At 51.0% G+C, this 20,348-nt stretch overlaps 2 protein-coding genes across 3 annotated transcripts in view; both read right to left on the reverse strand.

Annotated features, from left to right (window-relative positions):
- Positions 1-11,367, reverse strand: part of PPP5C (protein phosphatase 5 catalytic subunit) — a 31,047-nt gene extending 19,680 nt beyond the window's left edge. Inside the window, exons 1-2 of the mRNA XM_063110735.1 lie at positions 11,164-11,367; positions 4,758-4,999 (exon numbers count right to left, since the gene is read on the reverse strand). Coding sequence (XP_062966805.1) covers positions 4,758-4,999; positions 11,164-11,284 — 363 coding nt within the window. The 5' untranslated portion in view covers positions 11,285-11,367. The remainder of the gene's footprint in view (positions 1-4,757; positions 5,000-11,163) is intronic.
- Positions 11,368-15,531: 4,164 nt separating this feature from the next.
- Positions 15,532-20,348, reverse strand: part of HIF3A (hypoxia inducible factor 3 subunit alpha) — a 31,676-nt gene continuing 26,859 nt past the window's right edge. For both annotated transcript variants that reach the window (XM_063112164.1, XM_063112165.1), the window contains exons 13-15: positions 19,992-20,109; positions 18,378-18,459; positions 15,532-15,847 (exon numbers count right to left, since the gene is read on the reverse strand). In XM_063112164.1, coding sequence (XP_062968234.1) covers positions 15,750-15,847; positions 18,378-18,459; positions 19,992-20,109 — 298 coding nt within the window. In that variant the 3' untranslated portion in view covers positions 15,532-15,749. The remainder of the gene's footprint in view (positions 15,848-18,377; positions 18,460-19,991; positions 20,110-20,348) is intronic.

A 20,348-nucleotide genomic window follows, 5' to 3' on the forward strand; every position in this document is an offset into this window, starting at 1 on the left:
CAACTGGAGTCACTACTTGGTTAAACTTAAGATAATCCACTGTCATTCTCCAGGATCCATATGTCTTCTACACAAGCCAAACAAGAGACCTGAAGGGGATGTGGTGGGAATCACCACCCCTGTATCTTTCAAGTCCTTAATGATGGCACTAATCTCTGCAATCCTTCCAGGGATGTGGTATTGTTTCTGATTTACGATTTTCCTGGCTAGAGGCAGCTCTAATAGCCTTTCCCACCATAATAGCCCTCAATTCACAGGTTAGGGACCAAAGAGAAGACTCTGCCAGCTCTTAAGTATGTCTCTTCCAATTACACATTCTGGAACTGGGGAAATGACCATGGGATGGGTTCAGGGACCCACTGTGAGTTGGACCTGAGCTAAAACTCCACTGATCACCTGACCTCCACAAACCTGTACTCTGACTGGAGTAATGACCTGGGCCATTGTGACGTTTCAGGTCTCCTGTAATTCTCAATCTGAGGCTGAAGGCCTGAGAACCAGGGGGCAAGGGTAGGGGAGAGTGGGGAGCACTGGGATAAGTCCTGGAGTCCCAAACTCAGAGACAGCCTAGAGTCCTGATGTCCAAGAACAGGAGGGAAAGAGTGTGCCCTAGTCCCAGGAGAAAAAGAAGTCTTTCTCAGCATTGGATGATGCCTGCCTACATTGAGGGCAGCTCTTTCCCACTCACAGCCAATCTCCTCTGGAAACACCCTCACAGACACACCCAGAATTAATGCTTTACCAGTTCTATAGGTATTCCTTAATCCAGTCAAGCTGACATCTAAAATTAACCATCACACCATCTGAAAGGATTAATGGGGAGATGAAGGGTATATGTTGGGAGGAATTCAACATACTGAATTCCACTGGAAACGGAGATCAATGACCTAGGGTCTGTAGCTAGGCCCTAGAGGGAGAGCAGAATGGAGATACACCCAGCTCCCCCAGTCTCCTAAGAACATCCTGGGGTCTGCACACAGCCCTTTCTGTGGGGCAGAGGCTCTTTCCCCATCATAGTGTGGAATCCCCAGACACCTCCAGGAGACACCTAAGCATGGGGCAGGCCCTATTGTTCTACTGATCTCATTTAATCCTCACAACACACAATGAGGCAGGCCCTATTGTTATCCCCTGTAATACTGTAAAATAATATATAATATCTCTTTGTCCTGTTTTGTGGCATACAACTCCTAAAATCTCGGAATCTCCAAAGTAATACGTGTCTTTTTTTTTTTTTTTTTTTTTTTTTTTTTTAAAGATGACCGGTAAGGGGATCTTAACCCTTGACTTGGTGTTGTCAGCACCACACTCAGCCAGTGAGTGAACCGGCCATCCGTATGGGATCCGAACCCGGGGCCTTGGTGTTATCAGCACCTCACTCTCCCGGCCTGCCGGTAATACATGTCTTTTTGTATGCTAATGAGTCAACTGATGGCTGGCAGCCCCTAGGTTCGTAAATGGTCAGGAAAGACCAAGACAGGATTAGAGGGTTAGGACTTTCAGCCCCACCCCCCAATCTCCACAGAGTGAAGAGGGGCTGAAGGTTAAATTGATTACCAGTGGCCAATTATTTAGTCAATCATGCCTATGTAATGAAGCTTCTATAAAACCCCAAAAGACTGTATTCTGGGAGTTTCTAGATAGCTGAACACAAGGGCAGAGGGTAGCGTGCCCAAGACATGCTCCCTTCCCTATACCTCACCCTGTGCATCTCTTCATCTGTATCCTTTGCAATACCCTTTATAATAAACAAGTAAACATAAGTGTTCCCCTGAATTCTGTGATCCTATCTAGCAAACTAATAGAATCCAAGGAAGGGGTCATGGGGACCCTGATTTATAGCCAATTAGATAGAAGCACAGGTAAAACAATCTGGGGCTGGCGAGTGGCATTGGAAGAGAGGGAGGCAGTCTTGTGGGCCTGAGTCCTCAATCTGTGGGATCTGATACTATCTGCAGGTAGACAGCGTCAGAAATGAATTGAATTAGAGGACACCCAGCTGCTGTGTGATGCAGAACTGACTGGTTGCTGGTGAACAGAAATCTCTACACATTTGGTGACCAGAAGTCACGAGAGTCTTCTGTGTTGATTGTTGAGTGAGAGTATAGAAAAATCACTTTGGTTTTTATTCCCATATTCTCACCCCTTTTACAGATGAGGACATTGAGGCCTGAGAGCCAAAGCACTGGGAGCCACACAGCTTGTATCCAATCTGAGCTGGCCGTGAACCTGGGTGTTCTGAGCACAGAGCCTGTGCCTCCAACCCCTGCACTGGTGACCTTCAGACCTTCAGACCTTCAGACCATGACCCACAGTAAGAAACCTGTATTTTACATCACACCTGACACCTGTCTATATTCATGTAAGTGAAATACTTTTCACAAGACAGTACATACACACTTTCTCCAACAGTGAACTGTTTTTTCTTCTCTATTTGACGAAGACAAAAGTGCTGATCTCAAACCATACAACTGACTTTGCACCTGACTAACAGGTACAACCACAGACTCTGGGTTCAAGTCCCAGCTCTGCTGCTTCCCTGCTAGGTGATCTTGGAGGAGGGGCTTCCCCACTTTAGACCTCAGTTTCCATCCTGTAAAAAGGGTTGAATTCATGCCTGTAAAGACCTCAGAGCAGTGAGTTGGGCCCACAGCAAGCACGTAGAGAAGGAAACCGAGGCTGAGACCCAGAGGGCCTAACCAAGGGCCAGGAAGCTGAGAGGCAGCCTTGAGCTTGTCAGCTTCAACCAAGGTCATATACTGCCTCTCTTTCCACAACTGATCTCCTGGTCTAAGAGGACAAGGCCTGGGCATGCTCTCCATGAAACCCCAGCATTTGTCACAAGACAGCCTCTGGTGGTAACCTCTTGGGATGGGGAGCTGCCCCAGGGCACACACAGCCTGAAGAATCAAGTGAGAATATTGGGCTGAAGGCCTGCAGGCATGTGGATGGCCTGCTGATGGCAGGATCTCAGGATCATGAGGGGTCCCAGCACTGCCAGGAGAGCCCCCACAGGGAAATAGGCCAGGACAACTTAGGTGCTGGATGTGGTCCCACCTCAGGTTGGTTCTGGTAAGGGCTCTGATTCACCATTCCCTCCATGGCATCCACAAGGCCAGGGAGACAGACCAGATGTGCTACATCCATAAGATGCCTGGAACCCACCACCCACCTTGTGGACTGTGTGGCGTTAGGCAGCAGACAGGGCCAGAGTCATGAAAAGAAGCCCTGTTCCTTGCCCTGGGCTCCTCTGTCTTCTGCCTCCAGTCTGCTCCACCTGAAGCCTACCCCTTCTATCAGTGGTTACTCATTACTGAGGCCTCCAGCCCCAGTGACCTTTACTCACTCGCTTCATCAGAGCCCCACTCCTCTTGTCACCACTTTCCAGATGAGGACACCAAGGGACAACACCAGAGGGGCTTGGCCAGGGAATGTCTGGGAGCTCAAGCTTGTAACGACTCAGCTCTGCTGCTCTGTTACCCCAGCCCTCCTCCAGACCTCTGCCCCCTCTGTAACACAGGTGTCCCTGGTCCCGGGCTTGACACAAGCCTTCACCTGGTCCAAAATCCACTCCCCTCCCCAGGCCAGGGGCCAGCAGTCCAGGCCGTCTGACTTGACTCCCTCCAACTGCAGATTGTGGCTTCTCAGCCCAGTGGCTGCTCCTCCCTACCCAACAGAAGCTGCTCAGAGTGTGTAATGGACGCAGTGGAAGGAGGGAGGGAAGGCATGTCTACATATGGGGGGGTGGCAGAATAATAACCCATTTAACACATACTGAGCCCCAGGGTGCACCAAGCACTGTCCCAATGAACAGAACACACACCCCTTCTCTCAGAGAGCTCTCTGAGGGGGGAGAGACAAGGCCCTGAAGCCCAGGCTTCCAGCCACTTAGCAGCTGGGGGTTACTGGGCAGGTGACTTAACTGCTCTGGGCCTCAGTTTCCTCATCTGTACAATGGAGGCGATCACAGTTCTTACCTCTCAGGGCTGCTACAATGATTCAGCCAGCTGATCTCCACGAAGGACGCAGAACCCAGGGATGTGAAGATGACCACTCTGCAAGTCCTTACCACTACTGGTACGGTCATCAGAGCATGTCATCAGTGGGGGCAGTAGCAGAGGAGTGACTGGCTCTAGGTCCTCCCTCATCACCACACCACGCCACCTCCCCTTTGCAGTCTCTCCCCAGTGCATTGCCCTGTGTATCTCCTTCAGAGCTCAGCTCCACATGTGCAGTTACTGTGCTCACCTGTTCAGTGACATGGGGTTGCTTTTTTGTGCATCCCGAGTTATGAGCTCCATCAGAAGAGGGCTGTGTGGCTCTTGCTCAACTCCAATGGCAATAGCAACAACCATGATGATGGCTAATTATCAAAGAACACTGACTACATGCCAGGTGCTACTCTAAGCACTGGAAAAGCACAGCCTCATGTATTCCTTCCAGCAACCCTTAAGGGCAGGTCCTATGCTTTCCTCAGCTCACAGATATGCAGAGGAAGGTGCGAGAGGTGGGGACCTTGGCCAGGGTCATAAAGTGTGGGACAGCAGGGCATGCAGGTGAACTTGGGCTGTCTGCTCCAGGCCGAGGGGCATCACGGGCATTTGCTGCACAAGTGAGTGGTGGGTAAATACCACTTGTTCCTCACATCTACCCCTCTAGCCATGCTCCCTGAGCCCGCCCTGCCCAGTCCCAGGCGGGCCCTCAGCATCCACCTAGCTCAGGCAAGGGAGATAGCCCCTCCCCTTAGCCCGGCTCACCGTCTCATAGTCACGTAGGGCAGCCCGGAACTTGCCCAGTGCCATGTTGCTGGCAGCCCGGCGGTAATAGCCCTTGATGTACTTCTTGTCAATCTCGATGGCCCGCGTGGCATCACCCAGGGCATAGCCATAGCACTCGGTGCGCAGGTAGGCCAGGCTGCGGTTGCCATAGTAGATGGCATTGCTGGGGTTCAGCTCGATGGCCTGACTATAGAACTTGATTGCGTTCTCGTAGTCCTTCGCTGTGGAGATGGAGGAAGAGGAGGAAGAAGCGTGAGGTGGTGCTGCAAGAACAGGTGTACCTTGGCTGGATATTGGTCCAGCCTCCCCGTTTACAGATAGGGAAACTGAGACTCGCAGCTGTGCTCAGAAAGGTCTCCTCAGCCTGCTCCCTTTTCCATGTCCTAACCGTTCCACCCTAGCTCAGGCCTTGTCCCTTCAGACCACATTCTCCAGGACCAGATCTGATTCTACCCACTAGTCCACCCAATCACACACCCCTCAAGGCCCCAGCTGGGCACTACTTCTTTCAGGACCTCAGGAGAGTCTCCTTGAACCCTCCCCATGGTCCAGAGGGGATATGTGAGTGAGCACCAGAGTGGAGATTTGAACCAGGCAAATGAGAGTCTCCCCTGGCTGTCCAGCTCCCCAAAGCAGTAAACAAGCCAAATAGGGCATCAAGTGGGAGAACAGGAAGTGAGAAGGAGAAGGAATCCACTTAGGCCTCAAGAAGGGGACTTATCAGCAGAGACCCAAAGAGCGACACACCAGATGGGAGGAAGAGCATTCTTGAAGAGCATTCTTGACAAAAGGAACAGCAGGTGCAAAGGCCCTGAGGTGGGGGTGAGGCTTCTGTGCAAGGACCAGTGAGAGGTTGGTAGGGGTGGGGCTGAGGCTGGGGCTGAGTGAGTTGCAGGGAAGGTAGAAGACAAGGACAGAAAGGCTGGCGGGGTAGATTCCCATGCCCTGGTGGCCACAGTGGGGTCTGGACACTGATGTTCTAAGTGGAGAGACAGGATGTGACATTTGACCAAGGGGAAAAGAGTGGATTTTATTTGAAATGAGCTATGGCTGTGACCTATGGGATCCTTATGTTACCCTGGTGTAAGTGCTGCCTGGTGCTCACTTTACAGACAAGCCACTGAGGTTTTGTTCAATGTCAAAAGTGCAGTCTGCACATGCAGCCAGGCTTGACCCCTCCCACATCTCCATTTGACAGGAGATGAAGTCTCCAGCAGCTTCAGAGCCTTGCCCAAATTGGGGACCATGAGATGACAGGTGCCACACAGGGCTTTGGTACACAAGTCCCTTCACTGAAGCCCACAAGAAGCCTGGGGACAACTGTGTTAGCCTCATTCTCCAGATGAGGGGACTGAAGCTCACAGGGAAGGTCAATGCTCAAGGTCACATAGCAAGTGTCGGGCAGGGATTCTAAGCCAAGGCCAAGAGCAAAATGCTGCTACTCTCACCCACCCCATGCCAGGGTGATCTCTGGGTGGGAGCCTGGCATAGGGGCCAGCACAGATCCAGGAGTAGGTGGCCTGCTGGGCCCAATCCCTGGCTCTGCTCCTCACTAGTTGGGTGTCCCTGGGCAACTTACATACCCCCTCTGGACTTGAGTTTCAGAGGGTTCTTCTCCTACTACCTGGCCTGAAACAGGTGTCCCTGCCCTGAACCCCACTTTACTTTTCTCCAGAGCACAGACCTGATGAATAATGACTTGCTTTTGTTTTGTTTTTCGCTTGTTAACCATCTCCCCCATTTGAACTAAGCCCTGGGAGGGCACAGGCCCTGTATGCGGTCACATCAGCCCCCACCCTGCCTTCCCAGTGCACACAGTCCAGTGTGGAGACAGATTCGTCCCCAGACAGTGATGACCCAGAGTGTTTAGGGCTGCGCAGCCCAGAGGGGATGCTGGAGCTGGGACCTAGAGGATGAGAGTCAGGTGAAGAGAATGGAAGGAGAGGGTTCCAGGCTCCATGAAAGATAGGGAAGGAAGGAAAACAGGAAGGGAAGGAGAGAGGGAGAAAGGAAGGAAGGGAAAGAGGGAAGGATGGAGGGAGGGAGGAGGAGTAGGAGGGAGGGAGGGAGAGGGGGAGAAGAAAAAAGAGAGGGGGAGACTGCAAGAGGGAGAGGGAGAAAGAGACTGACACTAGAGAAGGGAGAAGGAACTGAGGATATGGCCAGGAACAATACAAGCAGCACCCTTTTTGCCAGATTGACTCCTGACAATCTTTCAAATGGCTCAGATGTCCCCTCCTTCAGGAAGTCCTCCTTTACCCCTACACTGGGTCAGGTGCCCCCCTCTGGACTGCCCCAGCCCCTGGGCTCCCCCATCCTAGGCCTGTCTACTCTGGGTTTTCACTGTTAGGTGATGAGTGTGTCCCCCCAGGACTGGGAGCCTCAGGAGGGCAGGGCCTAGGACTGCCCAGAAACCAACAAGGACAGAACCAGGCTGCCCAGCTCTGACTGACCCTCCCTTGAATGCTCGAGCCTTTGAGGACTCCTTCTGGTCTCCTGGCAAGGTTTCAGAGGCCGGCTGGCCAGTGTTCTCGACAGCTGAGGTGTTACTTACTTGAATGGCCCAGGCTGGGGAGCCTGGTTTCTGGAGCCTGACCTCAGGCCGATGGCCTCCCCTCTCTGCCCTTCAGTTTGCTCATCTGAAATTCCAGATTCACAATTGGCTCTGCCTCATTAGGTGGCTGTGAGAAAACTTATGTAGGAAAAGTGGCTGCGGCAGAGGAAGCAGCAGCACGTACTTGTAAAAGTGAATGACACTAATGAAGGGAAGGAGAGAAGGGAGTCACAGGAAATGGGAGGACCTGAGCTACCTGTGTCCATCCACACCCCAGACCTATTCTACATGCTTTACAGATACAAGTGCATTCCATCCTCCAGACAGTCCCCATTTAGAGATGAGGAAACTGATGCACAGAGAGGTTAAGTCATTTGCCTACAAACACAGAGCCAGTAAAAGGAAGAAACAGGATTTGAATCCAAGCACCCTAGGCTCTTAACCATGATGTTGTGCTTCCTCTCCACAATCTCTTAGACTTAGAGGCTTCCTTAAGGGTTAAGCACAACCCCCTCACCCATTTTACAGAAGGGGGGGCAATGAGGCCCAGAGAGGGGAAGAAGACTGAGCCAATTCCCTTGAACTGGGACCTGAGTTGGGGACCAGGCTCTGCCTCCTATGACCTCTGGAATGAGTCTGAGCTCACAGAGCAATGGTCGTGGTGGACAGAGGGTCCTCTGAGCCCTGGGGCTCCTCTTCTCTCCGTGGAGGCCAGGATGGTTTGGGTAAGAACTCTAAACATGGGAGCCAAGCACGTGGCAAGGAAGAGGATATCCGGGCTCTGCTGCTCACACACTCTGACCTTGGGCAAGTGGTTTCACTTCTCTGAGCCTCTCTGAGCTTCTCTGAGCCTGGCTTCCTCTATAAAACAAACAAGGCTGCTCCTACCTACCTCCCAGCACCCCAAGCAGGATGAAACCCAGTGGTATACCTGGCCACTGCAGGGGCTCAATTAAAGCAAGCTGTAATTATTCTTTTTATTGTTACTCTCACAGCCCGAGCCCGGGGCTCTATGCCTGCCACTTCCTGCCAGAAGTGAGGAACCTGAACCAGGAGAGGCTTTCTCTTCTGTGCAGCCTCCATCCTGGGCATCTCTGGCTGCCTGCCCAGTCCCAGGGCTCCTGAGAACTTGGATCCTGGGACTTGGGGAGCAACGGGCCCCTCCCAATGGCTACTGCTTCCCAGAATTCTCACCTAGCCTCAGCAGCCACCCCCAGACTTGTTGCTCCTTCCAAGCCCCATTTTAGGGGCGGCCCTGCCTTCCACCCCATCCCCCAGCTGGAGAAATGGCCTTATCCTGAACACTTCCCAACCCCTTGACCCCTAAAGCCCTGTAGTCACTTCGTTCTGTCATGTCAGACTTCAAAACATCTCTCAAATCCATTTGCTCTCTTCCAACCCCACAGCCCCGCCTGCCCTGGTCTGGCCTCTGTCCTCTCCTATCCAGGTTCCGCCCCAGCCTCCACCCTGGTCTCTCAGTCTTCAGGCCTGCTGCTCCAGAGAAGTTTTTCTAAACCCCAAACATGTCCCTGTCCTTTCCCAACTCAGAAGCACCCATGGCTCCCCAGGGTCCTGAGAGATCTGCTCCCTGCAACCTCACCATAAACTCCTCCTGCCACATGTACCTCAGCCACACTTGCCTCCTTTCCTCAGTGCCAGGCTCTGCTCACCTTTGGGCCTCTGCCACCCTGTTCTCTCTGCCTGGAGCACCCTCCCCCCCTTCAGGTGGCCACTCTCACTTCCTCTCGGAAATACTTCTTGAGTCAGTTTCCATCGTGGGTCGGCGGTGCCACCACCTCTCACCTGTCCACCATCCTAATCTCCTTCCTGATCTCCAGTCTTGCCCTGGTGTTCAGTCTCCACACGGCAGCCAGGAAATCTTTTGCAAACAGTAATCAGACTATGTTGTTCCTCTCTTAAAAACTTCCATGGCCTCTCCACCACCCTCAGAATGACATCCACTTCCCCAACCTGGCCTCATCTCTTACCAGTCCTACCTCCCTCTCATGGTTCCTGCTTAATTAAACTTCCCTACACTTTGAATATTTCTGCTCCCACTGGAGATCAACTCTCCACGAAGACTCTAGATACCCCCAACCCCACCTTCTCCAGGGCTTTGCTGCTGCAAGTCTCCCATCTCTCCTGTAGAATCCATTTTCCATCTCTATTAGACCATAGTGTACTGTTCCATCCTTTAGGAAAAAAGCAACCTCCCCTGGCCCCACAAATTCCCCTTTTACCACCCTCCCCCGTTTCTCCACTCCCCTTTAGAACCAATATACCCAAAACACTTGTCAATATTTGCTGTCTCCACTTCCTCACTTCCCATTCATTCTTCAGTGCCTCAGAGCTGGCTACCACCCTCATCATTCCCTAGCACTGCTATTGTCACCATCACTGACCATCAACACCTATGGAGCTAAATCCAACAGTCAATGCTTCATGCTCACCTTGGCCTCATGTGACCCAGGACAATGGCTCCTACTTCTAGAAGCACTCTCTTCTCTTAGCTTTCCTGACACCTTTCCTGGCTTTCCTTCCACCTCACTAACCATTCCTCCTTGGCCTACCCCTCTTCCACTCTAAATATTAGAGTTCCTCAGGATTCTATCCTCAGCCCCTTCTCTAGATCCTCTTCCTAAGATGACCTCAACCACTCCAGGGCATTCCCAACCACAGGGTGATCATGGCCCAATTCTTCACCAGTTCCAACTGGCCCATCTACTTACTCAGTGTGTCCTTGTGGATATCTGAGTAAAGTCCAAAGTAGTCTCTGCAATGACTTGAGACCCTGCATCATCTGGCCTCTGTCCCAGTCTCATCTTGTATCAGGCTTCCCACTAACTCGTTAAAGCTCCAGCCAAGCCAGCCTCCTTCCGTTACCCACCCCAGGGCCTTTACACATGCTGCTCCACCCACCTGGAACACTCCTCCCCAATTCTCTTTTCCCAAGTTTCAGCTTAAATGCCTCCTCCTCAGTAAGGTCTTCCCTGACCACCTTATCTAAAATAGCCTCCAATCCTTATTCTCTACTTCATCACCCTGTTGGTTTTGTTTCAAAGCACTCATCACGATTTAAGTATTTTATATTTGTATGTTTATTCATTGTCTGATTCTCCTACTAAATTCAAGCTGTCTAACGGTAGGGCCACATCTCTCTCATACACTGCTATCACACAATAGATGCTCAATAAATATTTGTTGAATTAATGAATGGGTGCCCCCAACCTCACCCCTTCCCAAGATCCTAAGTCACGGTACTGTTGGGTATACCCCACCTCTATTACTAAGGTCCCCGCACACGTCCCTTTTCCTTGGGTCACCCTAAATCTCCTACTTCCTTGCCCTCCCCCCCATCTAATAACCAATTCCCCACCCCTACCATTGCCTTCTCCATTGGGACCGTCCCCACCCTACCTTCCACTTGGTGGCACCTACCCCAGGTCTCCCCCACTTGGTAGCGCTATCACTCCCCCACCACATGTCACTACTTGGAAGCGCCCCCGTCAGGTCCTCACCACCAGGTAGCACCTCTCCGAGTCTCACATTTGGAAGCGCCCTCATTCTGGTCCCTTTCCACCCCACACTTAGTAGCCCCCTCCTCAGTCTCCACTTAGTAGCATCCACTCCCTACGCCACTTCTAGGTATTACCCCTCCTCTCAGAAGCCCCCTATGTCGCCCCTTGGTAGCGCCAAGGGCCTCCCCACGCCTGGTCACTTGGTAGTGCCTGCCCCGCGCCCAGGCTGCAGCTCCGCGTTGCCATGGTTCCGCGCGGGCCCGGCACCCCTCGGCCAGGGCCGCTGTCCACCCTTCCTATGAGGCGGGCGCACCTTTGAAGTAGTCGTTGGCCTGCGTCTTGAGCTCCTCTGCCCGCTTCAGAGAGCCATCAGCCGGGGGCTCGTCCCGGGGGGACTCAGCACATTCAGTCCGCTCGCCCTCAGCCATCGCCATGCCGCAAAGCGACCCCCACCCTGGCAACGGCGGCCAGCGGCACCCGGCCGAACCGTCGCGAAGGAGCGCCGAGTGTCCGCCGCCGCTGCCGCACAAGTGTCGTAAAGCGCGGGCCCCTAAAGACGCCCTTCGCGCGCCTGCGCAGGGCTCGCTCACCGTAGAGCGCGCTGAGGACAAGGTGACCAGAGGGTTGCCAGAAAGCACCCCTCGTGGAGTAAGCCGATAGGGAAGGAGAACAGAGGTGATCGGGGGGAAAGGCCCCACTTGGCCCCTGTCCCCAAAGTTACCACGTTTCGATGGCGCAAAAGTTTCTCGGGTCTTAAAGTGGGATTTTCCTGCCGTCCTGCTGGGTGGGGGGTGGGTTGCTCCTGCCTCTGGCGGGTGTGGCTACTCTGCAAGGCAGCACCATGCCCAATGCGGAGCCGGAGCTGGGCGTCCAGCCCTACTGCCAATTACCTGTGTCATCTTGAACAAATCTTCCCCGCTAGTGCCTCAGTTACTCCTCTCTAAAAATGGGCGGTTTCTCAAACAAACAAAATAAGTTCCAACCTTGAGGGTCAGTGTTTCTGAGTTATTAGCTGAAGGCACCATGGATCTCCAAGTCCTGATCAAGGCTTGGAATGTTTTTGCTCCATTTTATTTCTCCTCTCTGCATTCAGCTTCCCAGATCTCGGTGAATCTTCAAAATGACTCTCCTACTTGTCTGCACAGTGTGCCGGTGCCCACACTGTGGGTTAATAGATCTTTCTCTTTTTTCCTCTCTCTCTTTCCATTTATTTATTTATTTATTTATTTATTGTGGCAGTTGGCCAGTAGGGGGATCTGAACCCTTGACCTTAGTGTTATCAACACCATGCTCTAACCAACTGAGCTCACTGGACAGCCCCATCTGCCTTTCTTTCTTTTGGCAGTGGGGAAGCTGTTGTAATGGATTTGAACTCTGGATTCAAGTCCAGCTCAGCCCTTTCCTCGCTGCATGACCTTGGGCAAGTGATCTCTCTCTCTCAGCCTCAGTTTCATCCTCCGTAAAGGGATAGTGACCATGTTCATCATATAGGATTAGAGGACCGTTCAATAAGACCACATTAGTGTTTGGCAGAGTGTCTGACACAGAGTAAGTACTTTTTATATTCACTCCACTACAAATTTTCAGAGTGGGGTAGAGTGCCTAGTGCTATGATGGGGGAGGGGGGCTTCTAGGGGGTTGTGGAAGGATCTTGTCCAATTGGGGCAGGCAGGGAGGGCTTCCTGGAGGAGGGGGGTGTCTGAACCAAGATCTGAAGTATGAGTAGAAGATAACCAAGTGAGAGGAGAGAGGAAGGGAGAAAGGCATTTAAGGCAGAGGGAACAGCAAGTGCAAAGGCTTGAAAGGTGTATTCTTCCCTTGAAGAGATTCCTATGTGGAACACAGGAGGGGGTTGAAGGTGGTGCACAGAGACGTGACAGAACAGACACATCCACCCACACATGAATCTGTAGACACACAATCTCTCCCTTGCACACGTGCTCACTTAAGTACAGAGAATCCTGTCACATGGACATACATCAGTGCCCAGAATTATAGCGTCAAACATCCACTCATACACGCAGAATCACATGACCCAGACACACACAGGTACAAAAAATCACAATGCCTCCCACACTCAGGAACACAGAAACCCAAAGTAACCAGAAACACACAAGGCAGAATCATTTCACCCAGGAACTAACACATACATGTAGAAGGAATTACAAATCCCCACAACACAGGTTCACAGAATTTTGTCACAAAGACTCACCAGTATACACAGAATGACACCACCACCAGACAAACACATTATACAGGCACACATAGGAACACAGAGTCTCCCCCACACACACACAATCAAAAAGTAATGTGGACACCCAGTGTACCCACACCCGACGCAATCCCACAGATGAGTCAACACAGAGCTCTGGTGCCTACTAAGGCAAGGTCTTTATGGTGGTATAGAGATTAGTGGGTTTCAGAGCCAGCATGGCTGGTCCAGTACCTTCTCCCCTAGCCCAGCACAATTCCTTCCATTGAGAGCCCATATTGCCCCCCTGAGGGAGGGAGGGGTCAGACCCTTTCCCCCCCATAGCACCAATCTGGACAGGCCATCCCCTGACAAAATAGAGTGAGCAGTGCCTTCCAAAAAGGGGGTGAATGGGGCTGAGAGGGAAAGCCCTTTCCCTGTGGCAGACCAAGAGTAGCACCATTGTACAAAGGGAACTGGAGGGTAAGGGGGACACGTAGCTGGTGGCAGAGAGCTGAGGAGTTCTGGCCTGTCTCCCCACCCTGTCATATACAGATAGAGTTGTGCATGTACAGTGCAGCTGGGGCCCCAGGTCCCCCAGACACCTGGGATAAAGTCAAGGTAAGTGTATGCCTGGAGGGTTGGGGTAGGGACTGAAAGGAGTTCTAGGATAGAAAAATTTTAGGGATATGAGATTGAAGAGACTTGAACATGAAGTCCATGAGGGACCTAGAGAATAGGGATCTGGCATGGGAAGACTGAAGGTAAGAAGTGGGGCAAGTTCAGTGGGGTGGGAAGCCCAGAATAGAGTTACGAGGGTGGGATCTGGAATCAGGGAGTCAGGAGTTAAGATTCGAAACCAGAGGAATGTATAGGGTGAAGTCTAGATTCTAGAATCAGAAGCATTTGTAGGCAGAGTTCTAGAACCAGAGGAATTTAGATGTGAAATCAGAGGCAAATGGAAGCTGTGAAGCCTGGAATCAGAGAAATTGAGAGAGTAAGAACTAGAATCAGAAAAATCCCGAAGGCCAAGTTTTAGAACCAGAGGGATTTTAGAGTCCTAAGATCTAGAATGAGAAGGAATTGGGTTGTAAGGTCTAGAACCAGAGATATTTATAAGGCAAGGTCTATAGTCAGAAGATGTTTGAAGGGTGAGTTCTAGATTTGGAGACATAACATCTAGAGTGAGGGGGAGTAGGAAATTGTGAGGTCTAGAACCAAGGGAACTTATAGGGTGAGGTCTAGAATCAGAGGATATTTGCAGCTCAGTTCTAGAGCCAGAGAAACGGCAGATCATCAGATCTGGGATCAGAGGATCCTGGAGATTGCAAGGTCTGGAGATTGTATAGTCTAGAACCAGTGAGCGGCGGAGGGCGCGAGGTCTGCAACCTGAGAGAGCTGGAGTGTGGCTTCTGGTTTTGGAAGAACCGGTTATATAATCAAGAGATACAACTCATTTTACTTCTTGAGAGTAGAGAGTTGAAGAAAAATCAGCTGAGCATTATGAGGTCTGGAACGAAAATGATTTAGAAATTAGGAAGTCTGGATTTGGAACCAAAATGTATTACAGATCGGGAGGACCAGAATTAACAGGAAGCTTGCACTTGTGGGGTCTGGAACCAGAGGAAATCATTAGCCACAAGATCCAGAATCAGAGGGAGTTTAAGGGTATGAGATCTAGAACAAGAGGGGTTTATAGGGAGAGATCTAGAACCAGAGGAATCTGGTGGTCATGGCCCTACAGCCAGAGTGAGTGAGGGGTTGTGAGGCCCAGAACTAAACAGTTTTTAGAGATTGTGAGGTTTGAAAATAGGCAGAATTGGAGGTTGTGAGGTCCAGAACTAGAAGAGCTGAAGATTGTGAGATCTGGAATCAAAGGGGTTTGGAGGATATGAGGTCTAAACCAGACCACATTGGAGGTAGTGTGGTCTAGATCCAGTGAAGGTCAGAGGATTGGCCATCTGGAATGACAGAAGGTTGGAGATTGTATGGTCTGGAAGCAGAGGAAGTTGGAGGCTACCCCTGAAGTAGGAAGACCCGAATGAAGTCAGTGTTCAGGCAAGGCTGGGAGCAGCAAGAAGTCCAGAGTGGAAGCGGTAGGCAGTGGAAGGAGCTGGGTGACAGCTTGGGAGGCTGAAGCCTTAATCAGAAGTCACTGGGGGTGGGGTCTGGCCCGGGGCCTCCCCCCATTGACACCTAAGGAGGGGAGAAGATCAGACTCCCACATTCTTATGGACCCTGGGCAATTCATAGTGATTTAAAAACATATCATTAAAACAACAAAAATAAAAATGAAAGAGGGATAGAAAGAAGTGTGACTAGGGTTATCCATACTCCCCAGAGCCCAGAAACACAGATCTCACCCCCAACCCTCCCCACCCCTAATTCCCCAAAATAAAGCCGAGAGAGTAGAGAGGGATCATGAGGTAACCAAGTACTGAGAACCCCAAGGGAAGTCCTGAGAGGAGGAGGAGGGGGCCAGGGACCACCCCCCAGAGGTCGCTGAGCTGAGGCCACCCTAAAGAGCCCCCGGATTAGGGGGTTCAGAGTGGTAGGTGCTGAGGTAGGCCCAAGGCGGGCAGGAGGCACTCAGAGGAGAAAGGGAACCCCTCTCCCGGTGCCCCCATCCTGTGCGTCGGCTGCCGGCTTGGAGTGTGGATGAGGTCCTTTCTGGGGGGAGGAGAAGGAAGGTGGGAAGAGGGGCTGGCTCAGTTGGCCTGTGCCAAGCCTGTTGCTGGCTCAAAGTGGCTCCCAGGCTGGGTAGTGTCCTCATCCTGGTAGAGAGAGAGCAGCGAGGGGCCCAGGCCTGTGGGGGAAGGTGAAAGGTAAACCAGTGCAGAATTGTAGCCCCAACCCATTTTCCCTTCCCAATTTAAAAGCATGGGTGGTGAGGCAGGACTGCCTGGATTCCAACAGAAGTGAAATCTTGGGCAAGTTCTACCGAGGTTTTTTTTTTTTTTTTTTTTTTTTTTTTTGTCCTTTTCGTGACCGGCACTCAGCCAGTGAGTGCACCGGCCAGTCCTATATAGGATCCGAACCTGCGGCGGGAGCGTCGCAGCGCTCCCAGCGCCGCACTCTACCAAGTGCGCCACGGGCTCGGCCCTGGGCAAGTTCTGCTCTCTGAAACTCTCGGGGATGTTTAAAGCCATGGTTAAGAGTCCGAGTCCGGAGCCAGACGCTCTCCTAGTTTGAATCCAGGTATTGCTGTAGTATTTGTCTGCTGTGTGACCTGGGGCAGGTAACTTCACCTCTCTGTGCCTCAGTCCCCTCATCTCTAAAATGGGCTAATAACAGTACCTCCCTCCCAGGGCTGTTGTGAGGAATAAATGAGTGAATCCATGTAAAGTACATTGAACAATAACTAGTACTGGTGAGCGCTCAGTTAAGTGAGCTGTTGTTACTTGGGAAACAGGGGTACTCATACCTACCTCATTTATGAGAATTTACTCATTCAAAATATATTTGTCGAGTCCCTACTGTGTGCCTGGCACTGTGCTAGGTGCTTGGGACACAGCGATGAACAGGAAGGATGAAACTCCTTGCCTTCGTGGGGCTGACACTGCAGTGAGGGGCACTGATTAGATCACATACTCATACATAAAGGATTTAGCACAGAGCTTGACACAGAGTGAGTGCTTGAAGAATGTTAGCTCTCCATTTAAAATATGTGCCGAGGACCTCCTCTGTACCCAGTCACTGCCCAGCCATGCACACAAAGTACAGTACAGTAGTGACCAAGACAGCCCTGTCCCCTGCCCTCACAGGGCTCATACCCACGGGAAAAGACAGCCAATAATTAAATAACAATACAAATACCCATGTAATTGTGGACTGTGATGAGTGTTATAAGCCACTCATCACAGTCCACAATCACTTGTGGAAGGAGTAATATTTGATCTCAGATCTAAAGGGTGTGGTAATTACGCAAAGAATAGACTGAAAAGCATTCCAAGCAGAGGGATTATGATATGCAAAGGCCCTGAGGCAGCCTCCTCAAGCAAGACAACTTTAAAGTTATCACAATGCCCTACAGAGGCCCTGTGCAATATACCCCTCACCTTTTTCTCCCCTTCTCTTTGATTCAGCAACATTGGCCTTGCTTTCCACCAAATAAGACAGATATACTCCCACCTGGGGGCCTTTGCACTTGCTGTTCCCTCTGCCGGGAACATTTTTCCCCCAGATACCATCAGGGCTTACTCCTTCAGGTCTTTGCTAAACTATCACCTTCTTAATGAGGCCACCCTGATCATGCTGTTTAAAACAATCCCCCCACCCTGGAACTTTCTTCCGTTGTGTACCTTTCCACCCCTCCCCCCATACACATGTTCATCTTTTGCACTCTTTATTGTACTTGTTTCTTTGTTATGTTCTTTCTCCCTCACTAAAGCATCAGCTGCATAAGAGCAGGGATTTCTGTGTTTTGTTCACCGGTGTCTTCAGCACCTAGAACAGTGCCTGTCACTTATTGTATGTTCCATAAATATTTGTTGCATGTATGAAGGAAGGAATAAACTGAAAGACAGTGGCTGTGGCTGAAACAGAGGGTTTGAAGCAGAGTGTGGTCTGAGATGAGGCAGCGGCCAGACCCTGCAGGTACTTGAGTTCACAGTGAAAAGCTGGATCTTTCTCTGAAGGATATTAGGGAGCCATGGAAGGACAGGGTCAGATTTGTGCTTTAGAAAGATCCCTTTGGCTGATGCCTGGAGGTTTCAAGTGGAGCCATGGCTTTTGATAGTTGCACTGGAAGATGATAATAATACACAAACAAGCACAGCAGCTTGTCTTGAGCTCTGTGGAGAGGCTGGGGTTGGAACCAGCATCACCACCATGGCCACAAGGGCGGACATCTTTTGTGCACTTACTACATAGCAGGTCTTGTGCTAAGCTCTTCCGGTGCAGCATCTCCATGAGTCCTCAAAACATCTCCTTAAGGTAAGAATTATAACAATAGGCCCTAATGGACAGAGGGGGGAAACTGAAGTTTCAGGAGAAACGTTCCCAAAGCCACACAGCTGGGAATGCCCAAGACAAGACTCAACCCCAATTTGGTCAGGCTCGAAAGCATAGTCATACTTAGGTTCAGGAGACCTAGACTCGGGCCTGGGCTTGGCTTCCACCCCAAGGGGCAGCCTTAGCAAGCCTCTGCTTCCTTTAGGGTCTCTCCCCCCACTTCCCCCACAGTTCCCATGAGAGGAGGGAGGGGCGTCCTGTTTCCATCAAGGTTACCTTTGGGCACTGACAGTCCCCCACCACCTTCGGGATGGCTCTATCTCTCTCTTAATCTCCCAGGGGAAGGGGACCCAGGGCTTCTCTACACCGAGGTTACTGCTCACCCAGGGGCTCATTCAGGTCCAGGAGGTGGGTGCTGGGATCCTGCTGGCTCCCTAGGGTTGGTCCTCCTGTCAGAAGGAAACTCTGTAGGAGAAAGACAAAGCCATCATCATCATCATCATCATCATCATCATCCAAGGAGGCAGGATGGTGCAGTGGTTAAGGGCACTGTCCAGCAGCTACTTATCAGCTGTGTGATTTTGGGCAAGACACTGTCCCAGACATCCTCCATATGTTCCTCCAAAGCCTCATTCTCCATTCTTCCCCTTCTTCTGTGCCCGGGGAGGCTGACCTGTGTGCACAGACTGCATCACCGTGCAACCTTGCTGTGTGTGTTCCTAACGATATCTGCTAATGAGAGATACCAGCAGGTGGGAGGAGGAAGAGGTGGGGTGTTTATTCTTCTAGCTGCTTCCATGCTGGGTCATGATGGGTAGGCTGTGTTCTGCCATGGAAGGTTTTAGCTCTTATCAGGTGGACCCTACTCTCTCCGGATCTGGATCCAGTGACCACCTTTATCTTGTAACTTTAGGCTAGGGCTGATGCTGGCTCCCCATGTTGCTAGTTCCTGGATTCAGCACCTTGTTAATTTCCCTACACCCAGCCCACACCTTTGTCAACAGTCCTGTTATTTGATTCTCCTTAACACCCAATTTGAGTGTGCCCTTTCCTGCCCAGATTCTGACACTCTGCTTAACCTCTCCTGTGCAAATGTGTATAATAATAACAAATATATTTCAAGAGGGTTTATGGGGATTAAATAAATTGATCATGCAAGGCAGTGCAGCCAGTGTCTGGCACATGGTAGGCACTTAATAAATGTAAGCTATTGATATTATCAACCACATCCCTCATGTTCAAACGGTCCTTTTCAGAGTGAGGATCAAGGGCATGTCTGCGGGCACCAGGGAGCCATGAAAGGTCCTAGAGAGAGCCTTGTGGAAGTGACATGGTCTAGGCTGGCTTTTAGAAAGGTTGTTCTGGTTACTGTTGTGCAGAATGGACAGTAGGGGCAAGAGTAGAGGCAAGGAGACTGGAGGGAGGCAGCTTTGGATTTTTGTACAGCATTTATGGACAGCACACTGAGTGTCAGCTAAGGGCCTGATTTCATTTAATCCTTACGGCAGTCCTGTGGGATGTAACTATTCCCACTTTCCAGATGTGGAAACTGAGGATTAAAATGGTGAAATCACCTGCCCAAGTTTTCACAGTTACTAGGTGGCAGACCTGGGACTTGAACCCAAGTCAGTCTGATTCTAGTGTCTGTACTCTTAGCTCTACATTAGTAATTCAAGGCCAAGACCTGTTCTAGTTTTGGGAGGGGATCCCATGGAAGCAGAGAAGATTCCTACGGATTCCTACCACCACCTGCCATTTCTCCCCTTACCCTAATTTTTATTCTTAGAACTCATCCCCAACTCACACATATTTGCCAAGCCCTTTCATATCTATTAGTGGAACTAGAAACTCAATGTCCTAGGCTCAGCTGGAGCACTGACCTTCTGTATGACCGCCAGCCAGCCCCTGCCCCTCTCTGGTTTTCCCATCATTAAAATAGGAGGTTTAAGCCTGCTAAGTTTTTAGGGCCAGAGAATTCCACTAATCTTCAGACATACCAGGCTGAGGGGAAACAGCAGGAAGCTTTCAGGTTCTGGGCTGGTGGATCGTTTGGGGGGTCTCACTCCCAGCAGTTCTACCCCCTCAGCCTCGTCCTCTGAGCTCTGGGCCAGGGCCCTGGAGAAAAACAGGCAAGAATCTCAGAACACAGCAAACCTGAGCAGGCATGGGCACCAGTGTAAGTATGTGAAGAGCATACTTGATGAGCACTCCCCCAAGCACCTATTTACTCCTTTATTCATACACCCACCAATCCATCCATCCCATTCATCTGTCCAGTGATCCATCATCCACCCACTCCATCCATCTCTCCTTTCATTCATCCACCTGTCTATCTACCCACTTGCCACCCATCC

The sequence above is a fragment of the Cynocephalus volans genome, chromosome 10, assembly GCF_027409185.1.
Source record: "Cynocephalus volans isolate mCynVol1 chromosome 10, mCynVol1.pri, whole genome shotgun sequence".
NCBI classification, from domain to species: Eukaryota; Metazoa; Chordata; class Mammalia; order Dermoptera; family Cynocephalidae; genus Cynocephalus; species Cynocephalus volans.